We start from the raw sequence: 20,247 nt of genomic DNA, 5'->3' as shown, positions 1-20,247 counted from the left end.
GTTGTTTGTGAAAGTTCATGTAAGAAAGTGAAGACTGTATGGAGACAGACAGAGAATGCAAATGCGAATGTTTTATTTAGATTAGGCCGTAACCCCTGTCTGAAGGGGGAATTACATAATTGTGAACAAATGATGTTTATAACACGAGCACAACTACATAACACATGTACACAAAAGTAGTACAAACATAACATAAGAATACACTGAACTTGTACTAGTATACAGCAGCCTCAGTGCTTTGTAAACAAATAAAAACCATGTTAGTTAAGACATTTTCCTTTCTAGATGCTATAAGTAAATTGAATCTAAAAAGACATGGATTTTGATGAGAGAGAGAGAGAGAGAGAGAGAGAGAGAGAGTTGTTTGCTGTTGCAACTTCTTTCTTTTTTCCTGTGGTGTGCTTTGCAGTGTTGAGTTTGATTTTTATTGGAACAGTAGCTTTTCCCCCCTTCTTCCCCAGTCTGTTTTGTTGTGTTTATTCACTTAATTGGTTTATATACAAATGTGCTATGCTTACATGTTTTTTTGTGTGTGTTTTTTTTTTAAAAGTGTGTTTGTGTATGTCTATAAAGTATGCATGCATGCATGTCCGTGTGCATGTTTTCGTACAAACATGCATGTGTGTATTCGTGTGTTGTTGGTGATTTGTTTTTGAAACTTTTTGAACATTGTCTTGGCCTCAAATAAAGTATTTTGCTGTGTATTTGTTATGTAGTTGCTACAAAATTACTTGTAATATGTATATATTGTTGTAACCTATTTCAGACATGCTTAACAGAATTATAAAAAGAAAAAAAAAAAAGAAAAAAAAGAAGAAATAGAAGACACCATGAGTTTATTAACTTAAAAAACAACAACATACATATAAGTTAGTGATAAAAACAACAACAAAAACCAAGTGTAAACATAGAAATAAAATGAACGAGAAATATCATTTGTTCTGACAAGTTTTAACTTTAAGAAAAACAGTGGCAAGAGCCTAATGGTTAAAAAGAATTTTTTTTTTTTTAAAAGATCAAAATACAGATCATGGGCAAGAAAGGAAAAAAGTTTTTCTTTTCTTTTTTGTGTGTGCACTTTCAGTGTTCCCTGTGTTGATTTCCATGTGTGGACCCCCCCCCCCCCTCCCCTTGCCCCCTCCCCTCCCCCCTCGTTGCCCTCCTTAAAAGCTGTCCATCAGTAATCATTTCAGTTTAAGAGGTGTGCATGTAAGACCTTTGGAGAAAAGCACACTTGAAATGAAACGACTCCCTGTCTTTCAGGTGGTGAACTTTTGGTTTGCCATTTTGCTAACAGTCTCAATGTGGAGTAGTCCCCACTGAACTGGATCCCAGTCTGTTTCAGTCTGTTTCAGACAGTGGTAGTTCATCTGGAAGTGGGGGGTTGAGTGACTAGTCGCTTACTTTTTTTTTTTTTTTTTTTTTTTAAACATGTAGACATGTTCTGGAGGTAAGGAGTTGAGTGTTTAGTAGTTGTAGACAATGTAGCTATGTAGTATTTGAATTTATTGTTTGTAGTTTTCATGTGTTCACCTCCCCCCCCCCCCTACCTCTGTTCTTACAATATTGTATTTATTTTAGACATCAGCTTAGCCTCTCAGTTGCTATGTTCACATTTGTTGTTTCCAGTCTTTGATGTTGAAGATGATTGTGAATATTTACTCTTTTTCACTCAACTACAAGATTTAGCTGATACTAGTATTTAAGGTAAATGCCGGGCAGCACTTTTATGTTGTGATGATTGTTTGATTTTCACACATTACAAGGATTAAGCGACACAATGAAGATGAGATTTATACCAAGTGGACATGATGATTTATGCATGCAAATCAACCAACACACAGGTCATCATAAGCAGTCATTAATTTAATTATGCCTTTTTTGTACGCATTGTAACTTTCTGACAAATAGGATGAAATATTCAATCACTTGTTTACATTGTTAATTAAAAAAAATTTTTTGTACAAGTTTGCCCAAAATTTTGGCAGGGAAAATATTATTGGCAAGATCTTTAACCTGAGAGTGTGGTTATTCTCATGTAAGTGTACTGCTTATACTGAGGACAGTCATTAGCATGAATAAACAGTCAGCAAAATAGAGTTTATCCTTTGCCTGTAAGGCAGTCTAATGCTGATGTTGTTTTGTAAATGAAAATATAAATGCTCTGGTAGAAAGAATATATGTGACTATTGTAGAATATAAATGATTATTGTCTGGACACTTGCTTTCTGGCTGACTATGTTATCAGAAAATTAAATTAGAAGGGTTTAGGTGAAGTGATTGCTCTCTTTGTATGAAAATACTTGTGACATCAGCTTTCTGGTTTAGTGCATTTTCAGAAAATTAGATCAGTGGTGTTCAGATGAAGTATCTGCTCTCCTTGTGTGACATTATTGTTTTGCAACTCTTGCTTTCTGATTTACAATGGCATCAGAAAGTTAAAACTGAGGAGTTTAGATGAAGTGATTGCTCTCTGTGTATGACAATACTTGTGAAGTTAGCTTTCTGGTTTAGTGTGGTACCAGAAAATTAAATCCAAGGAGTTTAAATGAAGTGCCTGCGCTAGTAGCTGCCCCACAGTAGGGAGGGGTGGTGGGTGAGGCCTGCGGGGGAGCGGTGTGTGCTGTGCTGTAGGGCCAGGTGTGCAGTGAGGGTGGCGTGTTGCAGGAACCTCACAAACTCCTGGATGTTCCACTCATGTGCCGCAGTGCTGAGAGACCTCCCATGCTGGACATCAACTTCAACAGGTGTGTGTGTGTGTGTGTGTGTGTGTGTGTGTGTGTGTGTGATTTTGAGTGTGTGTGTGTGTGTGTGTGTGTGTGTGTGTGTGTGTGCAGGCATGCATGCATGTGTGTGGGTGTGGGTGTTTGCATACACTTGTGTGCAGAAGCATATAATTATTAATACCTGTTTGTGGGCAGCTGTTGGTGCATGTGTTATGCTTTTTTGTGTGTGTCATGGTGTCTTTGTATGAGACTGTGTGTGCTTGTGCACAGAGCATGTGTACATTTGTGAATGTGTGTGTGTGCATGCATATGTGCGTGTGTGCACGTGTGCAAGGGTGTGTGTATATTTGTGTGTATATGTGCATGGATATGAATGAATAAATGAATGTTTATTTGCATATGCATGGTAACAAATGTCTTTGAATAATACTTGCATATTCTTTTGTGTGTGTTTTTCCCATTCTTTTTTTTTATAACTTTGAGACCAGATTTAATTTTGCATTTGATGTGAAGTTCTCTTTAGGGCTGTGAGGAAGGTGAAATGCTACAGAATTGTTTGTGTGACAGACTGCTGCTGAAGATGTTCCAAGAGATCCACTACTGGGAGCGGTTGATCTTTGAGGTGCCGCATTACGCCATGGAAGTGTACGGCAGGCGGGAAGACCTACGCAACCTGAGGGAACACGTTCTGCTGGTGGTGCGAGATTACAACAGGTAAGTCTGGTGGTGCGAGACTACAACAGGTAAGTGCTGTAGTGCCAAGATTACAACAGGTTATTTATTGATGGTGCAAAATCACACAACAGGTAGGTCTGGTGGTGCGATATTACAGCAGGTTGTTTATTGATGGTCCAAGATTACAACAGGTAAGTGGTGGTGAGAGATTACAATAGGTAAATGGTGCTGCGAGATTACAGCAGGTAGGTCTGGTGGTGTGATATTACAACAGGCAAGTGCTGTTGTGCAAGATTACAACAGGTAGGTCTGGTGGTGTGATATTACAACAGGTAAGTCTGGTGGTGTGAGATTACAACAGGTAAGTCTGGTGGTGTGAGATTACAGCAGGTAAGTTCCTTCTTAGTTGTTATGTGTGGGTTGTGGTATTGGTGAGGATCTTTGGAATAGTTTTTTTTAAAAGATTTTATTTCTGTTTTGTTCTTTTTTTTCATGAATGTTTGTTTTTTGGGGGCAAGTTTGTTTTTTTGTTTTTTTTTGGCTGCCCATTCGCACTTTTCTGTCAGTGGCGTTATTTTCAAGCCCTTCGTCTCTTGGCTTCCCCCCAAACCCCTCTCCCTCTGCACCCCCACCCCCCTCATGTATTTTCCATGTTAGTAACCACAGAACTGTTAACGCTGTGACAGAATCATCGCCGCGCTGTCCCTGGAGGAGCGAGGCCTGTTCAGGGAGAGGATCCGTGTCCTGGACAAACGCATCCACCCGGGCCTGACCAAGCTGACCTGGGCCTCCAAGAACGTGTCGGACTACTTCGTGTCGGAGTGCCGGCAGCACGCCAGCAAGATCCAGGCCAACGTGGACGACTACAAGGGGGCCAACATGAACATCCGCGAGCTGTGCGTCAAGATCTCCGAGATGCTGCTGGTCCGCATAGACACCAAGGTGGTGTACGAGGACCTCAAGTTTGATGAAGACCAGGTGAGGTGGGGGTGGGGGGACCTGGGGGTGGGGGAGGCTAACGGTATGGGAAACACTTGAAGGGGCCTGGGGGTGGGGGGGTTGGGGGCACAGGAAACACCTGTGGGGGCTGGGGGGGGACACCTGTTGGTAAAGGGGGGGCACGGGAAACACCTGGGGGGGGGCTGGCGGCACTGGAAACACCTGTGGGGGGCTGGGGAGGGGGTGGGAGGTGAGGGGGGGGGTGTGTCCGGCAGCCTGGGAAAACCTTTCGCACTGATGGCTGGTGTTTCCAGGCGGTTGTGAAAAGTGGCTCTGTGTGTGTGTGTGTGTGTGTGTGTGTGTGACTTGTGGAAGGTTTGATTTTCATGGTTTCTGCCTTATGTTCCCAAGCACTGCAGTCACTGCAGTTTGTGCTGTTTGGGAGGAAGAAACAGGCCCGCTCCATGTGTCAGATAGGAGATGAGAAGGATATGACCTAAGTCTGAATATGATTCTTGGTTCAACTGTGAACGACAAAGGTTTATTTGTAAGGCCCCCAGCCTATAACAAAGGAGGGAGCCATGAACGAAAAAACACACGAAATAACGAATCGCACACTATGAACAGTATCAGTGCGCACACGAAGGTTAAAATATGACATCCGATATGATTCTTAAAGAGAGAAAAAAAGTTCTGAATAGCAAAATATATATGTGTGAATCTGGAAGGGAAAAAGTTATCAGTTTCTGCACTTAATCTGAAGAAATTATTATATTTATCAAGCATGAAAATAATTGTATCTGAACATGAAGGAAAAAAAAAGAAGCATCAACAGTAAAAGAAAAGCAAACATTGGTTAAAAAACAAAATCAGAACCATAATCTTACACAGCAGTAGGATTATTCTCAAATTTTATGTATTGCAGGCACTGAAAAAAAAAAAAAAAAAAAAAAAAATCTTGCACAGTATTATGATAATCTCTATCGCTACCCTTTGAAAGTGCAAAATGATAGAATATCTCACATAACAGTATGAATATCCTCTTAACTTACCTGTTTCAGGCACACAAAAGCAAAAAATGAAAACGCACACATTGCAGTATGATCATCTCTAGCCTAACCCACTGCAGGTGAATAGAAAAAAAGACGAAAGAAAAGTACATGGCAGTATGACAAACCTGTAACCTTACCCACCGTGGACACATAAAAATAAAACAAAACCCCCCAAAAGAAACCCCCAGAAGAAGAAAAACTCCACTGCAGCACGACACGACGATAAAAAACAACAGCAACAACAACAAACACCCCCAAACCTCGTTCTGTCTGACCCTGCACAGGCGCGGCACCGGGAGAACCTGCAGAAGCGGTTGAAGGAGACGCACGAGGAGATCATCGCCAGCATGCGGCGCACGTACACGGTGTTCCAGAACGACGGGGCAGAGGTGCAGCAGCACTGGCACAGCTACACCCAGAAGATGGACCGCATGGTGGAGGAGGCCTTCCGCCTCAACGTCAAGTACTCCCTGCAGGAGCTCTCCAAGGCCATCAACGGCGACGGCAAGTCCGCCCCCAACCCCCTCTTCAGGGTCAAGGTCATCCTGGAAGGGGACAAGGTTAGTGAGGGTCATTTGGTTTGGGGGACAGGAGGGGGATGGGGGTTGGAGGCTGAGGGTGTTAGTGTTTGGGGTGGGGTAGGGGTGCGTGGGTGGGAGGTTTTTGAATGTTCTGTTGTTTTTGTTCTTTCTCTCTTTTGGGGGGTAGAAGTTTTTGAATGTTGTATTGTTTTTTCTTGGGAGGGAGACGTTTTAGTTTGTTGAGTTGTTTTTTCTGGGGGTAGAAGTTTTTGAATGTTGAGTTGTTTTTTCTGGGGGTAGAAGTTTTTGTATGTTGAGTTGTTTTTTCTGGGGAGGGAGAAGTTTTTGTATGTTGTTTTTTCTGGGGGTAGAAGTTTTTGTGTTGTTTTTTCTGGGGAGAAGTTTTTGTGTGTTGAGTTGTTTTTTCTGGGGTTAGAAGTTTTTGTATGTTGAGTTGTTTTTTCTGGGGAGGGAGAAGTTTTTGTATGTTGAGTTGTTTTTTCTGGGGGTAGAAGTTTTTGTATGTTGAGTTGTTTTTTCTGGGGGTAGAAGTTTTTGTATGTTGTGTTGTTTTTTCTGGGGATAGAAGTTTTTGAGTATTGTCTTTAGAATGTTGTGTTGTTTTTTCTGGGGGTAAAAGTTTTTTTAATGTTGTGTTGTTTTTTCTGGGGGTAAAAGTTTTTTGATGTTGTGTTGTTTTTTCTGGGGGTAAAAGTTTTTTTTAATGTTGTGTTGTTTTTTTCTGGGGGGAGAAGTTTTTGAATGTTCTGTTGTGTTTCTACTTTCTTCTTTTCTGGGAGGGAGAAGGTTTTTTTTTTAATGTTCTTTTGTGTTTGTTCTTTCTCCTTTTCTGGGGGGAAGTTTTTGAACGTTCTGTTGTATTGCATGAGACCACACAGGACGAAGCTGTGGGTAGTCTGGATGTCAGTGTTGTTGTTGAGTGCATGAGTTGTATCAGTGAGTGAGTGAGTCAGTCAGTGACAGGAGGACTGTGTGTGTGTGTTGTCAGGTGGAGTTTTCCCCCACCCTCAAACAGCTGGCAACGGTAGTGGGCAACATTGGGTCGCACCTCACTCGGGCCATCTCCGACATCCCTCGCCTGCCCAACGTCCTCACAAAGAAAAAGTCCACCAAGGATGTGAGTCACACATTGTGTGCATGTGTGTGTGTGTGTGTGTGTGTGTGTGTGTGTGTGTGCATTTGTGTGTGTGTGTGTGTGTGTGTGTGTGTGTGTGTGTGTGTGTGTGTGTGTGTGTGTGTGTGTTGTGTGCGTGTGCGTCCATATGTTTAGTTTGTGTGTGAGAGTTTTGTGTGTATGCACATGTGCTTGTGCATTCACATATACGAACACATATGCGAGAAATGGCAGAACATTAAAAATAAGTATGGGATACAAATAAACCATGAAACCCATACAGCTGTGTAAGCATGTCACATACACACACACACACACACACACTTACACACACACACACACACACACACACACACACACACACACACACATGTGCACACATGTACACACACACACACACACACACACACACTTACACACACACAAACACACACACACCCATACCCACACACACACACACATGTACACACATGTACACACAGACACTCACACACACACACCTATCCACACCCACACACAACACACACACACGCGCGCACACACATACATACACACACACACATCCACCCACCCACACCCACACCCACACCCACACCCCCACACACAGCCCCATTCCCGCCACACCCACACCCCCCCGCCCCCCCTAACCCCTGACGATCCCTGGCCCCTCCACTCCCACAGCCGATCCACGAGGTGATCCATCGTGACGAGGAGACCAAGAAGATCCAGAACATCATCAACGCAGGCATGGCCAGCAACGGTCAGAACCTGCAGAACTACCTGTCCACCTGGGACAACTACCGCGAGATCTGGGAGATCCAGAAAGACGCCTTCATCCGCAGATACCAGAAACTGAGCCCTCAGGTGTCCTCTTTCGACGCTGATATCGCCAGGTATTTGCTTCGTTATGCTTGTAGTTTATCGCTGCCGTTCTCAAGGCTGAAGGTGGCAGAATGGTTAAGATGCTCATCTGCATCTGCAGACCCCATGAGGGTGCGGGTTTGAATCCTGTTCTTGCCCTTTCTCCCAAGTTTTACTGGAGAATCGAACTGAGTGTCTAGTCATTTGGATGAGACGATCAGCTGAGGTCCCGTATGCAGCACACACATGATGCACTAAAAAAAGAAGCCATGGCAACGAGAGTGTTGTCGTCTGGCAAAGTTCTGTCAAAAAAATCCACTCCTGATAAGTATACAAACATATACGCATGCACTCAAGGCCTGACAAAGAGCGTTGGGTTATGCTGCTGGTCAGGCATCTGCCTAGCAGATGTGGTGTAGCATATGTGGATTTGTCTGAATGCAGTGACGCCCCCTTGAGAAACTCTCAGGTACCTTCAGTTGATTCATTATTCTGGTAGTTAATTACTGCTGTTCGCAGGTACCTGTGGTTGGTTTGTTCTTCTAATAGTTTGTTTATTGTTTCTGTTCGTGGGTACCAGTGTTTGGTTGGTTATTCTTGTAGTTTGTGTGTAGTTATTTGTTTCCATGTTTGCGTAGTTTGCTTATCACTTGCCACTCAAAGTATTAAACAGTGACAATGGTGATCTCAGTTCAATCGTATTATTAATCAGATATGAGATGAACTTTGAGCGGCATGTTAGTCTTTAGGCTGTTTGATGTATTGATATATTCCTGTGATGTACTGATATATTCCTGTGATATATTGATATGTTCCTGTGATGTATTGATGTATTCCTGTGATGTATTGATATATTTCTGTGATATATTGATATGTTCCTGTGATGTATTGATATATTCCTGTGATGTACTGATATATTCCTCTGATGTATTGATATGTTCCTGAAATATCAGTCGTCCATTGGATGAGAGAAAATATGATTCCAGTGTCCCTTTGGGCAGGCAGGTATAAAGTCTGTGCCAGGTGCACAGACGATAGGAAACAGTGATTCCACCGTGTGTTTGAGGCAGGCGCTAAGTGTTGAAGTTTTGTCCACCCCCCCCACCCCTCCTCCCCACCCCCCACAGGTACACGGAGGTGGCCAACAACGTTCAGACCCAGGAGACCATCCTCAACATCCAGTTTGTGCTGCTGGACTGCTCTCCCTTGAAGGCGGCCATCTTGGCTCACTGCCAGGAGTGGCAGAGCAAGTTCACCACACTGCTGAGCGAGATCGCCATCACCTCCCTCAGGGACCTCAACACCTTCCTCAAGGACAATGCACACAGGTCAGCCCCCAGCCCCTCTTCTTTTGTCACCCCCCCCCGCCCCCCCCCATCTGCGCTCCCCCTTACCACACACACAGCCCCTCTTCTTTTGTCACCCCCCCCCGCCCCCCCCCCATCTGCGCTCCCCCTTACCACACACACAGCCCCTCTTCTTTTGTCACCGGCCCCCCCAGCCGCCCCCACCAACCCCTACCACACACACAGCCCCTCTTTCTTTGTCACCCACCACTCAGCCCGCACCACACACACACAGCCCCTCTTTCTTTGTCACCCCCCACTCAGCCCCCACCACACACACAACCCCTCTTCCTTTGTCACCCCCCACTCAGCCCCCACCACACAGACACAGCCCCTCTTCCTTTGTCACCCCCCACTCAGCCCCCACCACACACACACAGCCCCTCTTTCTTTGTCACCCCCCACTCAGCCCCCACCACACAGACAGCCCCTCTTCCTTTGTCACCCCCCACTCAGCCCCCACCACACACACACAGCCCCTCTTCCTTTGTCACCCCCCACTCAGCCCCCACCACACACACACACACACAGCCCCTCTTCCTTTGTCACCCCCCACTCAGCCCCCACCACACACACACAGCCCCTCTTTCTTTGTCACCCCCCACTCAGCCCCCACCACACAGACACAGCCCCTCTTCCTTTGTCACCCCCCACTCAGCCCCCACCACACAGACACAGCCCCTCTTCCTTTGTCAGCCCCCGTTCAGCCCCCACCACACACACACAGCCCCTCTTCCTTTGTCAGCCCCCACTCAGCCCCCACCACACACACACAGCCCCTCTTTCTTTGTCACCCCCCACTCAGCCCCCACCACACAGACACAGCCCCTCTTCCTTTGTCACCCCCCACTCAGCCCCCACCACACACACACAGCCCCTCTTCCTTTGTCAGCCCCCCACTCAGCCCCCACCACACACACACAGACACAGCCCCTCTTCCTTTGTCACCCCCCCACTCAGCCCCCACCACACACACACACACACAGCCCCTCTTCCTTTGTCACCCCCCACTCAGCCCCCACCACACAGACACAGACACAGCCCCTCTTTCTTTGTCACCCCCCACTCAGCCCCCACCACACAGACACACACACAGCCCCTCTTTCTTTGTCACCCCCCACTCAGCCCTTACCACACACACACACACACAGCCCCTCTTCCTTTGTCACCCCCCACTCAGCCCCCACCACACACACACAGACACAGCCCCTCTTCCTTTGTCACCCCCCCACTCAGCCCCCACCACACAGACACAGACACAGCCCCTCTTTCTTTGTCACCCCCCACTCAGCCCCCACCACACAGACACACACACAGCCCCTCTTTCTTTGTCACCCCCCACTCAGCCCCCACCACACACACACACACACACAGCCCCTCTTCCTTTGTCACCCCCCACTCAGCCCCCACCACACAGACACAGACACAGCCCCTCTTCCTTTGTCACCCCCCACTCAGCCCCCACCACACAGACACAGCCCCTCTTCCTTTGTCACCCCCCACTCAGCCCCCACCACACAGACACAGACACAGCCCCTCTTCCTTTGTCACCCCCCACTCAGCCCCCACCACACAGACACACACACAGCCCCTCTTTCTTTGTCACCCCCCCACTCAGCCCCCACCACACAGACACACACACAGCCCCTCTTCCTTTGTCACCCCCCCACTCAGCCCCCACCACACAGACACACACACAGCCCCTCTTCCTTTGTCAGCCCCCGCTCAGCCCCCACCACACAGACACACACACTCAGCCCCTGTATACCCACCAAGATTTTTCATGTTTCTTTTTCATACTGTCTGTCCTCCTCCTCCCCCGTTCTGTCCTTCTCACTCATTTTTCACATGCTCTTTAAGGTTTGTTTTACTATTTTATTTTATTTTTTCCCAAATGGATTGATTGAAATCATTTTACGATTATTTAACCCTTTCGCTGCCAGGAAAATAAGATTTAAGTGAAATGTATTTGCCAGGGTTTTTTCACAAAAAACGGGTATAAATTTTCCAAAAATTCTGTGCTCTTTGTTATTGGAGAAAGACCCATAAAAGTATATATTTTCTGAAAGGTAAATGAATAAAGAATACAAAACACATGCTGTTTTCCCATTTTATATATTTTTAGTGACATGCTGTTGTTTTGAAATCAGTGTTTTGTTTTTTGTCACATTTTCAACTTGTTCATTACAAACATTAGTCAGGTAATTTGCACAAAAACATCATATTTTCTGGACAAATGGATATCTGCAAACACAAAATCATACTAGAACAACCACAATATATATATTTTTTTTAAGAGATAGATACACAATACATTGTGACTTCTCCAAGTGATAAGATGGATGTGAGGCCACGCCCCCTCAGTCTCCACCCCCCTCCTCCTCACACTCTTTAAGGTTATTTACATTTTATTTATTTTTTCACCATGGATTGATGAATCATTTACGTATTAACAAAGAACATTTGTATCTCATTCATCAAGTGATGAGGCTTAGTTGATCGAGTTTGATTAAACTAACATACATACCATGTGGGCCAGCCAAAGGAGTGGATGGACAAGTTCATCTAGTGAACACCTGAAACAGGGAAATGGAGAACACATGGCCAATGTTAATGAGTGTGCTGTGCTATGTATATTACATGCATGAATGCGTGTATAATATATAGTAATGACCATGCATAAACTGTTATATATCTATGCTGTCATGCCATGCATGAAATCTGTTAACGACTGTTCTGAGCATGCACTAATGAAGAAATCATGTTGAATTTGAGATTGTATCAGACGCATGGCTTGAAATGCGTAGTGTACATTTTGATGAGGCAGACCCTGGCAGAAATGCGTGTTATAACTGTGGAGTAATGACCAAGCAAAATCTGGTTAAATTAAAGCGGATGCCATGCATGAATGCTGTGTTTAGTATGATAGCTGTGATGACCCAGGCAAGAAATTGCTGTTGTCAAATAGTGAAGTGAATGACCTGGCAGAATGTGTTGGTATAATGATTATTGACCATGGCAGTGAAATATGCTTTTGTGTATAATCTCATGAGAGATATGTACATACAAAGAATGTGTGTGAATCATATTCATGAGATGTGTATGAGAGGCTAGAACCTGTACGTATGATGTAAGATGACCACTCACAACCTGACATGTGGAGAGGTCCAACCTGGACACAAGTGAACGGAAAGGGGCCACGAGGGCCAAGTATCGAGACCCACTAATGAATCAGTTTGCTAAATGGAGAAATACATGCCCAATTCTGAAATAGGTGTTGTCCTTGTTTCTGCCCCCATGGGTTGGTGAATGTGTGTGTGTGTTATGTGTGTGGTGTTGTCGTGTGTGAATGTGTGTGTGTTATCATATGATGATGTATTTGCTGTGCTTGTAATGTTACGTGTGCATAAATTTGATTGGTGTTTGATGTGCATAAATGTTGTGTGTATAACTACTGTGTTAGCAAAACCTTCATCTGTTTGAAAGATGCTGGCATTTGGTTTATTTGATGTGTATTGCTGTGTGGTTTGTATATTAATACAAATGAAGGATGAAAGTTCATGTGCTTATTTGTGAAGTGTCAGACCATGTTCTAGAATGCGTTAAGTGTTATGCAGTTTATGTGCATGTTACAGTACCATGTTGAAATGTCTGGCTGCAGTATAGAGATGACAATGACCTGGAACATGGACGCTTAACCGCTTCATTGATGCTGAGTAGCTGAGACACATCTAGTAACCAAAAAAGACAAATAAAGAACCCCACCCCCTGACAACGCTCACGCATGCACAAGGTAGCGGCAGCGAGCTGTTGCGAGCCTCATTCATCAGTTCTCAGTTTCCTAAGTATCAAGTTGGTCCATTGTTTGAGTGTTGTGTTTACTTTGATCCTTTCCTATAGATCTTGTGTGTGTTTGTGTTGTCTGTTTGATTTGCATGTCGTGTGTCTGGCGTTGTTTGTGTGGGTGTGGTGCTTGTGTTGTGTACTCCGTTTTGTGCGTGTGTTGTAATGTGTATGTATGTGTGTATAAATTTGTATATGTGTGTTTGTGTGCTCATACATGTTGTGTGCTAGTGTGAACTAACTGTGTTAGCAAAACCTTCCCATCTGTTTATGAAAGGATGCTTGGCATTTTGGGTTTTTTGTTGTTATTGGGTTGGTTTTTTTTTTAATCACAAATCTAAAGTAATGGAAAGTTACATGTGCTTATTTTTGTGCAAGTGTCAGGTCTCAGTTTTCTAGAATGCAGGTAAGTGTTGTGCATTTTTCTGTGCATGTTTACAGTAGCTATGTTGGTGTCTGGCTGCAGGTGATAGAGATGCACAATGACCTGGGCAACGAGTGGGTGCGCTTCAACCAGGCTCTCATTGATGCTGAGGTGATGCTGAAGAAACACAAGGTAAGCCAAAAAAAAAGAAAAAAAAAAAGAAACCCCCCCTCCACCCCCCCCCCCCCACACACACACTCACACATGCACAAGGTAAGTGGGCAGTGGAGCTGTTTGCGTGATCTTCATCCAGTTCTTCCAGTTTCCCTAAGTCATCAAGCTCTGGTCAGCTTGGTTTTGTGTTTGTGTTTTGGATCCTTGTTATAGATCCTTGCATGTCGCTGTTTGTGTTTTTGATCCTTGTTATAGATCCTTGCATGTCGCTGTCACTGTCACTGGCCCAGTAACCTGGTTTGGTCAGGGGTGGGTGCTGCATTGTTGAATGTATCTCCGTTTCTGTGCTGGGAGAGGGCCTGAGTTGTATCCTGAGGCCATACTTGTATAAATATATAAGTCAAATGCCTCATAATTACGTTATCAGCTTCTTCTGATTTAGAAGTAGTAATCATAAGCTGGAAATAGAAACAGGGAGACACAAAGACATACCACGAGAGTTACGGCTTTGTAAGGTTTGTAACATGTCTGTGATTGGGGATGAGTTTCATTTTTATAATGGAATGTCCCAATTATGATCAGTTACGAAATAGATATGTTCCTAAAAAATATTTGTCTCCAAAATCGGTTTTTAATTTTTGCAATATGCTCAAAGGAGGCAAAAAAGTCATTTTAGCTGTAAATAAGATGATTAGATTTGCAAATGTTGTCTAACTACACTTTTGGAGTTAAAAGACATTCGTGTTTTCTCAACTTTTATGTCACATTGTTGTGTATTTGGAAATGTTTGTTCTGGGCATGAAAACATTATTTTGCAGTAATCCTCCATACTCCAATAGGAGTGAAAGGATAATTAAAACCTGAAACTTGAAACTTGCTCAGTGACAAAACATGTCATCATAATCCCTTAAATCAAGGGAACAGCGAGAGTTTGGCTGTACTCTTGTCACCATATTAAGGGAACAGCGAGAGTTTGGCTGCACTCTTGTCACTTATATGAAGGGAATAGTGAGAGTTTGGCTGTACTCTTGTCACTCATATGAAGAGAATAGCGAGAGTTTGGCTGCACTCTTGTCACTTATATGAAGAGAATAGTGAGAGTTTGGCTGCACTCTTGTCACTTATATTAAGGGAATAGAGTTTGGCTGCACTCTTGTTACCATATTAAGGGAACAGCGAGAGTTTGGCTGCACTCTTGTCACTTATATGAAGGGAATAGTGAGAGTTTGGCTGTACTGTCTTGTCACTTATATTAAGGGAATAGCTAGTGTTTGGCTGCACTCTTGTCACCATATTAAGGGAACAGCGAGAGTTTGACTGTACTCTTGTCACTCATATGAAGAGAATAGCAAGAGTTTGACTGCACTCTTGTCACTTATATGAAGAGAATAGCGAGAGTTTGGCTGCACTCTTGTCACTTATATGAAGGGAATAGCGAGAGTTTGGCTGCACTCTTGTCACTGATCCGTCTCCTTTCCACTGCAGCTATCTGCAGATGCACAGCACACAGAGGTGCAGGTTATTTTACCAGGCAGATACCCAAGCCCTTGTCTTGTCTTGCCTGTAATCCTGTGGTAATCCCTGTACAGGGCAACAATCCACAAAAGGGGGTGCACTCTAGGAGACTGTTGTCCATGTTTGACTGTTAAGCCCCCTGGTTCAGCCAGGGGAACACCAGCCTTGACCAGAGCACTGGGTTTGGGTGCCGCTCAGCTGTTGTCTTTCCATCTTTCCCCCTCCCCACCACTTCTTGCTCCAGTGGTTCGTCCCGTGAATTGACGGTCGTAATGCAATGTATCCCATGGACCTGCAACACGCAGAGAAAATGAAACTTTTTATTTTTTATAAGTCTGGTGTTTTTTTGTTTTTTTTAAATAATTGATCAGAAAGCAAGAGCCTGTATAATTTAGAAATGAATATGGACATTTCTATCGAGTGGCATAGTTTATGTGCTTGAATGTGTGTGCATGCATGCGTGCACATGTATATGTGTGTGCACGAGTATGTGTTTATGCATATGTGCTTGTGTGTGTGAGTGTGTGTCTGCTTGTGTTATATGTATGTGCATGTGTGTGTGTGTGTGCGTGCATGTGTGTGTGTATGTTCATGCATGTGTCGTTCGTGCGCTTATACATGTGCATATCGAGAAAATCAAACCTTCGCATCCACGTCAACTTTCAACCACCACCACCATCATCATTTAAAAAACGTGCTTGTGCGTGCATACGTGCGTTGTGTGTGCGTGTGTGTGTGTGCGTGTGTGTGTGTGTGTGATCAGGAGCGGTTCCGCAGCAACCTGCTGGCGCAGTCCGAGGAGTTCAAGAAGCACGTGGCCAACCTGATGGAGGAGTTCACCACGAAGGGCCCCTTCACCTCCAACATTGCCACGGAGGACGCCCTGAAGAGCGTGGAAGGGATCCGCAGCCAGCTCAATGCCCTCAAGGAACAAGAGCAGCAGCTGCGGCGAGGCCTCGGCATCTTCAAGATCGACCAGCCCCCATCCAAGGAGATCGCCACGTTGGAGAAGGTGGGGGTGGGGTGTGTGTGTGTGTGTGTGTGTGCTGTGTATGTGTGTGTGTGTGTGTGTTTGTGTGTCTATGTCTGAGAGAGAGACAGACAGAGAGTGTGTGTGTGTGTGAGAGAGAGACGCACACACACACACACACACACACACACACACACGCTCACTCACTCACTCACACACACACACACAGACAAATCGGAAAGGACAAAGATACTTATACATCTTGTTATATAAATGTAACTCGTGCCAACATCACATGGTTCATGAATGGTTGGCACAACAGCTGAGTGTAGACTTTAATCCGAGAGTTCAGGGTTCAGATCCCATCTACACGACCCAGTGGGTCAAGGAAGAAGATTATTCTAATCTTCCAGGTCAGCAGAAATGTAGACCTGCTAGTGCCTGAACCCCCTTCATACGTATACGCATGCAGAAGGTCAACTACACATGTTAATGACCCTGTAATCCATGTCAGCATTCCATGGATTTGGGAAACAAGAACATACCCAGCATGCCCCCCCCCTGCCCCCCTTTACAAACATGGGGTCATTTACACAACTTGCTGCCTACCTGGGTAGAGTGGACTGATGGCTGCCATTCGGCACTCATCATTCGTTTCCTGTGTCATTCAATTTCAGGCATGCACACATAGACACTCAGACAACATGTAACATTTTACATGTATGACCATTTTTTTTTTTTTAACCCACTATGTCCATTTTCAGGGGTGTGCGTGCTGGGTGTGTTCTTGTTTCTATAACCCACCGAACTCTGACATGGATTACAGGATCTTTAATGTGTGTATTTGATCTTCTGCTTCCATATACACATGAAGGGGGTTTAGGCCCAAGCTGGTCTGCACATTTATTGACCTTGGAGATTGGGGAAAAAACCCCAGCCTTTTCCCACCAGGCGCTGTTATGGAGATTCGAACCTGGGACCCTCGGGTTGTAAGTCCATGTAACGCTTTGACCACAGGGCTATTACAGAAGAAGAAGAAGAGAAGAGGGAGGGGGAGTGTTGATGGTGAGGGTGTGCTGTGCAGGACCTGGAGACGATTGAGGCAGTGTGGCAGCTGACACAGGAGTGGGAGGGTAACTGGGCCTCCTGGAAGGTGGGCAAGTTCACCGACCTTCAGACCGCTGAGATGGAGAACAACTCCATGACCATCTTCAAGAAGCTCAACAAGTACAGCCGGGACCTCAAAGTGAGCATGGCCCTTGTGAATGATACAGATACGTATGTAGGGCCTATCCTCAATCAATCAATCAATCACTTTATTGTCTGATGCAGAGATCAGTCGATCAATCAATCAATCAATCGATCAATCAATCAATCAGTCACTTTATTGTCTGATATAGAGTACAGAAATTCACCTTCAGGCTTGTCATAAGGAAAATAAACCCATGTTTTAACTTTTAAAAGACCAAGCTCTAAGCTTGTCTGCTGCTTGTTTGTTTGCTTCCTATCTGTCTTGGTAGAGTGAAGTCACTAGTCAGGAGACTGGACAGACAGCAGTCTCAGTCCACTGACTTCAGGTGAAATGGCTGGGACAGAGAAGAGTCTGAGCATGATTTTTGTTAGAAGAACAAATTCCAACATAGAAACAGAAAAATGTTGGGATACATAAAGAGTAGTGTGTGGGGGGTACATTCCGTAGTGATACCCTGCCTCTGCAGGGAATTCTAGGCAGTTGTTGTGGTGTTCCACCATGGGGGAATTTGCAGTCTTACTCAGTAGTTGCTGAGTCTGAAAAAAAAAAAAAAATCACAGTTTATGGAATGTTAAACTTGAAGATTTCAGGAAAATGTTGTGTATTGTTGTAGCTAGTGACTTTGACAGGCCATTGAAAAGCACACCGACCGTATGAAGAAAGGTCAGGCATAATGCACTCGCTTAATGTTCTAGGAAAGTTCTTTAAAAGTAATGTAAAAAAGAAGAGTACAATGAGAACAGCGCTGTTGGTTGTTTGTTTGTTCATTTCCTTTGCTGTCTTTTTCTTTCCTTCATAAACTGGTGTGAAGCTTCGTTGCTCTTTTTTCCCCCAGGACAAAAACTGGGAGATTGTGGAGACCAGCAAAAACAAAGTGGATCAGTTCAAACGTACCATGCCGCTGATCACTGATCTGAAGAACAAGGCGATGAGACCTCGCCACTGGGACCAGATTCAGGTAACATCGGCTTTCTGTGTGTGTGTCAGCAAGGTGGCGGAATGGTTAAGACACTTATATCTGCCAGCACAGTGTCTGTGAGGGTCTGGGTTTGAATCCCTCTCTCTTGCCTTTTCTCCAAAGTTTGACTGAAAATCAAACTGAGCATCTAGTCATCCGTATGAGACAATAAGCTGAGGTCCCATGTGCAGCACACACTTGGCGCACTTAAAAAGAACCCATGGCAACAAGACCAAGTGTTGTCCTCTGGCAAAATTCTGTAGAAGAAATCCACTCTGATAGATACACAAATATATCTGCATGCACTCAAGGCCTGGCTAAGCACGTTGGTCACTATGCTGCTGTCAGGCATCTGCCTTGCAGATGTGGTGTAGCGTGTATGGATTTGTCCGAATGCAGTGACGCCTCTTTGAGAAACTGAAAGTGTTTGATGTGTAAACATAACCACAAGAAACTAGTTGTACATCATTCAGCACCAAATCTTGAAAAGTAAGTTGATATTGTCTTGCATCATTTAACCTATGTCTAAATGATTCAGTTAATGATAATAATTAGATTATGAATGATGAACAGTTAACCCATGTACATTTCATTGTTTACTGCTAAAATATAAATGTGTCTTCTGTACCTGTTTCCGTCACCATCACTGATGAATTAGATGACTTATTGATTTGTCGGTTGTTCTCAGAACGAGATGCAACGACAGTTTGATCACAAGTCTGAGGACTTCACACTGGAGCGGATCATCGAGTTTGGTTTTGATCAGTACGCTGAGCAGATCAACGACATCTCTGGTGCCGCCACGAAGGAGCTGGCCATTGAGCAGGTCAGCTTTGTGTGTGTGTGTGTGTGTGTGTGTGTGTGTGTGTGTGTGTGTGTGTGTGTGTGTGTGTGTGTGTGTGTGTGTGTGTGTGTGTGTGTGGTGTGTGTGTGTGTGTGTGTGTGTGTGTGTGTGTGTGTGTGTATGTGTGTGTGTTTGTTGTGTGTGTGTGTGTGTGTGTGTGTGTGTGTGTGTGTGTGTGTGTGTGTGTGTGTGTGTATGTGTGTGTGTGTTTGTGTGTGTGTGTGTGTGTGTGTGTGTGTGTGTGTGTGTGTGTGTGTGTGTGTGTGTTTTGTGTATGTGCTTGTGTGTGTGCTTGTGTGTGTGTTGTGTGTGTGTGTGTGTGTGTGTGTGTGTGTGTGTGTGTGTTTTGTTGCTTAGTTATCTTCAGTGTACTAATGTTTCTTGAAATAATACACGCAAACATAACATGTTTCTTTCTGTTATTTTTTCTTGTTTGACTGTATGATACTGAATTTATGAAAAGAACAAACTTCCATTCTGTTTTGAAAGAAATTGAACAAAGTAAGGGAGCGGGGGATGTTCATCACACAGCATGGGCTTGGCTAGAAGACAGAAATAAAATCATACCAGAAGTACTCACGGCAGACAGTCCCCCACCTCCTTGAAGAACCAACCAACCAAAGAAACACACACACACACACACGCACACACAGAGAAAAAGAAAGAAAGAAAGAAAAAAAGATATAAACGAAAGCATGCACGTCGCCTGTTTACCTACAAAGACATCACAACAAGCCATGGAGCACAGACAACACATGCGTCACACACCTTTGAGATTTGAGTGTGTTCTGATGAAGAAAGTGCGACCTTGCAGGTGCGGTAACATTGAGGGTTTGATGTTTCAGGGGCTGGAAGGCATCACACGGACTTGGGAGGTGACAGAGTTCGATATCGCCCCCTACAAGGACAAGGGACACTTCAAACTCCGGTCGGTACCCTGACCTGTTAACATGGTTTTGAAAAATTAAAAGACCTGTGTGACAAAATAAGATCACTAATTTTGGTGTGACTTGTTCTATTCTTTCTGGCCCCAGTGACAGAATAAGTGGTTATTTGTGGTGTTATGCATTTG

General features: G+C 44.5%; 1 protein-coding gene across 1 annotated transcript in view; it reads left to right on the top strand.

Moving 5' to 3' along the window:
* LOC143289079 (dynein axonemal heavy chain 2-like) overlaps positions 1 to 20,247 on the top strand; it is a 135,445-nt gene that overhangs the window by 16,141 nt on the left and 99,057 nt on the right. Inside the window, exons 14-27 of the mRNA XM_076597918.1 lie at positions 2,668 to 2,747; positions 3,294 to 3,440; positions 4,088 to 4,379; positions 5,677 to 5,952; positions 6,923 to 7,051; positions 7,730 to 7,941; positions 9,037 to 9,275; positions 11,997 to 12,063; positions 13,498 to 13,654; positions 15,915 to 16,163; positions 17,206 to 17,367; positions 18,209 to 18,331; positions 19,020 to 19,157; positions 20,021 to 20,103. Coding sequence (XP_076454033.1) covers positions 2,668 to 2,747; positions 3,294 to 3,440; positions 4,088 to 4,379; positions 5,677 to 5,952; positions 6,923 to 7,051; positions 7,730 to 7,941; positions 9,037 to 9,275; positions 11,997 to 12,063; positions 13,498 to 13,654; positions 15,915 to 16,163; positions 17,206 to 17,367; positions 18,209 to 18,331; positions 19,020 to 19,157; positions 20,021 to 20,103 — 2,354 coding nt within the window. The remainder of the gene's footprint in view (positions 1 to 2,667; positions 2,748 to 3,293; positions 3,441 to 4,087; positions 4,380 to 5,676; positions 5,953 to 6,922; positions 7,052 to 7,729; positions 7,942 to 9,036; positions 9,276 to 11,996; positions 12,064 to 13,497; positions 13,655 to 15,914; positions 16,164 to 17,205; positions 17,368 to 18,208; positions 18,332 to 19,019; positions 19,158 to 20,020; positions 20,104 to 20,247) is intronic.

Source organism: Babylonia areolata, chromosome 13 (genome assembly GCF_041734735.1).
Source record: "Babylonia areolata isolate BAREFJ2019XMU chromosome 13, ASM4173473v1, whole genome shotgun sequence".
Lineage (NCBI taxonomy): Eukaryota > Metazoa > Mollusca > Gastropoda > Neogastropoda > Buccinidae > Babylonia > Babylonia areolata.
This window is presented reverse-complemented; position numbering and strand designations above follow the sequence as displayed.